This window comes from Sapajus apella, unplaced genomic scaffold, assembly GCF_009761245.1.
Source record: "Sapajus apella isolate SASKATOON/1434 unplaced genomic scaffold, GSC_monkey_1.0 scaffold2, whole genome shotgun sequence".
Taxonomy (NCBI): Eukaryota; Metazoa; Chordata; class Mammalia; order Primates; family Cebidae; genus Sapajus; species Sapajus apella.
The window spans coordinates 8,643,254-8,649,253 of NW_022436942.1; the positions used below are offsets into that span (position 1 = coordinate 8,643,254).

General features: G+C 34.5%; 1 protein-coding gene across 9 annotated transcripts in view; it reads left to right on the plus strand.

Moving 5' to 3' along the window:
• The window catches only part of MDM1 (Mdm1 nuclear protein), a 44,247-nt gene extending 38,864 nt beyond the window's left edge, over positions 1-5,383 (plus strand). For all 9 annotated transcript variants that reach the window (XM_032288014.1, XM_032288022.1, XM_032288008.1 and 6 more), the window contains 2 exons: positions 3,238-3,297; positions 4,575-5,383. In XM_032288014.1, the coding sequence (XP_032143905.1) occupies positions 3,238-3,297; positions 4,575-4,687 (173 nt within the window). In that variant the 3' untranslated portion in view covers positions 4,688-5,383. The remainder of the gene's footprint in view (positions 1-3,237; positions 3,298-4,574) is intronic.
• The last annotated feature ends 617 nt before the right edge of the window (positions 5,384-6,000 follow it).

The window sequence follows — 6,000 nt, forward strand, 5'->3', positions numbered from 1 at the left end:
TTAAGAAACTTAGTTTTGCTAAACTAACGAAATTCCTGGCTGACAGGTATTCTGTTTAAGGAAGCTAAAGATAGGACCCCAATCCCTTCTGCCTTGTAAGGTTTCTGCTGAGAAACATATCTGTTGTTAGTCTGATAGTTTTTCTTTTATAAGTTACCTGGTGCTTTTTTAAGTTACCTGATGCTTTTTTTTTTTTCTGACAGAATTCTTTCCTTCATATTGACTTTAGATAACCTGATGACTATATGCCTATGATCTTTTTGCAATGAAGTTCCTAAGAGTTCATTGAGCTTCTTGTATTTGAATATTTAAATCTCTGGCAAGGCCAGGGAAGTTTTCCTCAATTATTTTCTCAAATAAGTTTTCCAAACTTTTAGCGTTTTCTTCTCCCTCAGTGTCACCATTTATTTTTAGGTTTGGTTGTTTACATAATCTCATATTTCTTGGAGACTTTGTTCATTTCTTTTGATTTTTTTTTCTTTATTTTTGTTTGGGTTAATTCGAAAGCCTTGCCTCTGAGCTCTGAAATTCTTTTTTCTGCTTTATTTTCCCCTCGTACCTGGCATGCAGCTATCTTCTACTTATTCTAGCCTGTTTTTGAAACTTTGCACTGCATTTTGTATTTCTCTATTTTTTATTTCTAGAAGTTCTGATTGAGTTTTTATTACGATATCTATCTCTCTGCAAAGTATTTCATTTATATCCTGATATTAAAAAAAAAATTTTAATGTTGGTTTTTACTTTTCTCTGGTAGCTTCTTGAGTAGCTTAATAATCAACCTTCTGAATTCATTGTCTGGTATTTCAAAGATTTCATCTTGGTTTGCATCCATTACTGGGGAGCAAGTGTGATCTTTTGGAGATGTTATAGAACCATGTTTTGTCGTATTGCCAAAATTACTTTCTGGTTCCTTCTTTTTTTGGGTATACTATTCTAATTGTTTTCAAATTTATTTTTGATTTGACTGTGTTTTTTTTATTTTATTTTATTTTTTTTCATTTTTTCCCCTCTTAAGAATTTGACTTTGGTGATTATAATTTGTTATAGTTTAATTTGGTTCTTGGTGCTTTTAGGAGTGAAGTGTCTTTATAAGTTCTTTGGTTATAGAGAGACTTTGTAGGATGGCTTTCTCAGATGCTGGTTGTAGTAGCTGTGGTACTCAGTGTGTGCACAAGTTCACTGTCTCCTGTGGGGTTGGAATGGCAGAGGTCTCTTGAAGCTTATCTCATTCCCCTGTGGTGTGTACTTTTTTATTTATCTAATTTTTTTCCAGTATTTTGTTTACTGAGTTGATAGTTCAGGCTTCAGGCCAGTAGGGGAGGTATCCCTGGGTAGGAAATTACTGTAGCAAACAAAAGCAGGTGGGTGAATGCAATACACACTGGTGGGCAGAGGTGACAGCCTTGGTGAACGTGGGTGGAGGAGCTCTCAGTTAGATGCAATGGGGTCTCATCAGGGTGAAGGGTGGGAGCCACCTCACCTCCCCTGCCAAGCCAGCAGGAAAGCTATCCACCTCCCAGCCTCACTCCTGTCTCAGTGGCCCAGCTATTCAGATCAAACAGGCACCTCTTTTTGTCTGTAGGAATGTTGATGTTCCAAGTAGATAGGAATTGTGACTCTGCCTCTCATGCAAGCCTGTACCTGGGGAGTGTTCCTCCTGTGGGGAAGCAGTCACCCTGAGGTGTTCCAGGAAGGTTGTCTATAGGCACACCCATACCGAGTCCTGTGGGAGAAGCCCCAGCTGTGTCTGCAGTGGTGAATGAGGGGAAAGAAGACCCCTTCTCCAAGACCCTTCATGAGCACTAAGGCTGCCTGACTATTGGGTAATGGGGTAGACTCCCTGCTGAGCCTAGCACTGCAATTGTGTCTCTGCTGAAAGAAATTTCCCACCAGTGGAAAGATCTGGGACGCCTGAGATTCCTTGGTTATAGATAAGGTTAGAGTGCTGGCTTTCTTGTATGTTGGTTGTAATAGTAATGAACTTGTCCCGTAGACAGATTCAGGACCACTGGTTTGCTAGGTTGTTTGCAGGCAGTGGTGATAGCTGAGGTCACACACTGGTTTTCTCTATTCTGGGCACAGCATTATTCTACCTAGAGATGGTGTAATGGACTGTGTCAGTTGGCCTCTAATCAGGAGGTGCTGCTTGCAAGAGTACCAGCTGCAGTAGTAGCAGTGGTATTTGAGCTTGCCCTATGTTGACCAGGGGAGATACCCTGGCTTTTCACACCATGGGAAGGGTTATAAAGCTCCCCAAAATTATGTCCTTTGTGTTAAGCTACCAGGGTGGGTGGAGGGGCACAGCCAGGCGGGGGCTGGGTCAGGTGGGTCTGCTTTTTGACTTTCCACATGCTGTCTGTTAGTTTTTTAAAAAGATTTTTCTCTTTCTGTTTTAAACATTGCATATTCCTTTTATACAGTATCCCATTCTTATTTCATGAATGGTATGTCTTACCTCTTTGAAGAGGTAAATGATATATATAATGCCTCTGTTTTGAATATGGTACCCCTGCCCACAGTTGAACCTGGTATCCTTCAGTCACAGTAGCTCTGGTAAACTTTTAGAGACAAAACTTGCATGCCTCTTTTGGGAAAGAGGGAATTGCCCAGCTGTGCAAATTTAAAGAAGGATCTGGCATATTAACTATTTTTGTAAAAAGATTTTTAGCTAGCTTCCTAGTTCAGTCTTGCCCTCATTCCAACTTTCAATGGTATTCCGTACTCTCAAACCCACAGCCATGAGGGGAACAAATTGGTTGTTTCTTGATTTCAGTCTTCTGCTGGCTTAAAAGTCAGCTTACTTGGGTATAATTATACACTCACTGCCTTTACATTTGCTTTCTATGTTCCAAAAAGTTTCTTGCTGTCTTATTTGCTCCCATTCCTTTTGTTCGCTGTTTGTTGTTCTTGTAAATGTGTATATTTATCTTCTCTAATCAGAAACCTACATTTCTTTAAAGTTAGATCAATATTATCATTGGAAGGAATTTTAGGGCATCCATAGTTTGTTTACGTACTTGCTAAGTGCATTATAAATTACGAATGGCCCTTTTATGGTATTCTATTAAGATATAAAATTAATAATTTTTTTTATTTTTTTAAACCTTTACTCACATGCAGGTTTGATAATTAATAAAATTTCTGACAGTCTACTTTTGCTAACAATTTAGTATATAATTGAGACAAGCTGTTTGGTGGCATTTGAAGGATAATTTCTTCTACCTTTTTTTTTTTAAGTGGGAAAAGCAAGGATGAACAATTTGCAGTTACCTCAGCATGAAGCCTTTAATGATGAAGGTATTTCAGTATTCGCATAACATAAAAGTTTGAGTTCTAGTCAATGATAGCTTATAATAGTATAATGGCTTTACATTTGATTAGCACTTTATTATATAGTTTATGAAGTACTTCCACAGTTTTTTCATTAGATCCTTGAAGCCCTGTGAGGGAGGTGAAATTACTCCCATTTACAAATGAATAAGCTGGGAGTAAAGTGGTTTTAAAAAAAAATTGTTTCTAGGGCAAACATGTAATAAGAGATTGTGCCTACATCACAGCTGATTCTCTTTTTCCACCTTGTCTAGCTGGGGGCTCAGGAATTTGACCTAGCGTTATATCCATCTTTTAAAAAATGCCTATATATTTTTGTCAATTTTCAGTGCTCAAAAAAATATATGATTAGAGAAAATTGACATTTTTCTTTTCTTTTTTTCTTTTTTTTTTTTTTTTTTAGTTTTTATTCTGATATTTATTTGCTTATAAATAGTGGCAGGAGGAACTTGAATTCAATATGAATAATTGAATCACTATTTTAATTCATCCTAAGAAGTATACAATTACTGAATTTATAAATTTTGAATTGGAAGTAAATTTAAATTTCATACTCTCTATCATACATTAAAGACTTTCTCTCCCTTTAGCAGGTTTAGGACTTTTTGTTATAATTCATTGAGCTAGAAATCAAGTCGTATGTTTTGAAATGCAAATGTCTGGCAACTTTGAATCCAGTCCTGTTTTCTTTCTAATGGAGGAATAATAGGTTCTATAAATAACCTTATAATAGACTAGCTTACCCAGAATGAGAAATTTCAGTACTAATGAAGGTTAGCATGTTAAAGTCAAACATTATTTCTACATTTAGTGAGATTAGAAATGTAATGTAAATAGCATGTTATGGTATAGCATTTTGTTTTGAAAAAATTTAGAAAACCTTTTTGCTCAGAATAGCTGTGCTTTTTAAAGTAGGATAAGATAGTATTATGATGAATTATTTTCAACTAATACTGAAATCATAGGCCATGTGCTCAGTTAATGACATTAGGGGATTTCAGGAAGGAAAAAATTTAATGTTAAATTTTAACATTAAAAGGTTTGATTTCTATGTGTAATAAACCTGGAAGACTACTGTGAGCTGTCATGAGAATGTTAGTATCTTACATTTCAATAGGTTACATTTTTCTTGATGACTTGACATTGATACACAGTTTGATACTTTTAATTTTCTGTTATATAAAACATAATATTTAGTATATATTTTTTGCTCTGAATATAATCTCCGGATCCTTTCATTGCAGATGAGGACAGATTGTCTCAGATTTCTGCTCGCTCTGCAGCTTCTAGTCTCCAGGCATTGCAAACTCTGGCTCGAGCTAAGAAACGGAAGGAGAATTTCTGGGGTAAAACATAAACCTAGTTGAGTTGCCTTTAAGGAACCACTGGCATAATTTTTCTTTATTGCTTATTGTGTTAAAACTTTTTGAGTGTTTGAATCTTTTCTTAACATTTCCTACTTTGAAATATTTACTTTCCAATAGAACAGTTTACTTGGAGATTTTTAACATAGGCTTATAAAAATTTAATTTTTAAAGAATTCCTTTTACATCTATCTATCCCAGAGTACAAACCAGATTATTGAGTTTTTCACATGTTGTAACTTTTATAATAGGTGTCATGGATAGAATTTCACCTATCCAGAGAATATTTCTAAAAAGATAAACACAGTGAAGTAGAAGTTAAGATCCCAGTGTGAAGTATATTTTCACCTATGGTTCGATATATATTTATATATGTATCTTTATAATTGATGATGTCATAAAATGAATTTGTTGTTTCTTTAACCTTTGCTGTAGTGTTTCTTTTTATTTTAGTTCCTTCTATATGTGTTTGCAGTGTTAATGGTACTTTGAAAATACCAACTGTATATATTTTTCTTATTTATGTAACAAAGTTTGCTGAAAGATGTGTATATTTTTGACCTTTGAGTGTATTCTATTTGTATAAGGACTTTGGCTTACATTCGAATAATGTCTAGATTTTGAAAAATTACTTGTATAATAGAGAATTAAAATTTTGTAGACATTTTGAAATAAAAATTGATCAAGTGTGTTTGGCTTCTCCAGAAAGTTATTACATGGAACAAATAATTCTTTTAGAAGAATTTTACTCGTAACAGGTTAATGAAAAGTTATACTTGTTTTGCAGCTATCAGAATGAAATGGAGCCAAGTCTGTGACATTTTTGCACAAATGTAGGACAAATAATTTCCAAGGCAGACTCATTTACAAAAATTTAAAACTTTTTTTTAACCGTATTTCTTCACTCACAGGACATGTTCTGTTGTCTTACTGCTTATCATGCAAATCATATAAATTTAAGTTTCTAAAAAATGTGGATGTTACAACTATTTTGTATAAAATCTTTACAGTAACACATAGAAAGTCCTAAAGCTAAAATACACAGACTATTCATGCTTGTTGGTTGGAAAACAAGTGAACAATCTGTTCTAAACTGATAATTTGGTCAAAAGTACATTTGCAAATCATTGGTTCACAGTAAGTTTGTTAAAGATCTTACATTATCATGAGGTAGTAAAGAAGTGTAGGCATACAAATACTTGCCTAAATTCCACTGACCTTTAAACTGGTTTGTTCATTAAAAGTTGCTACGGCATTAAATATGAAAGTAAAAGTTTGAAATTGGAGTATAACTGGACTTTAGAAC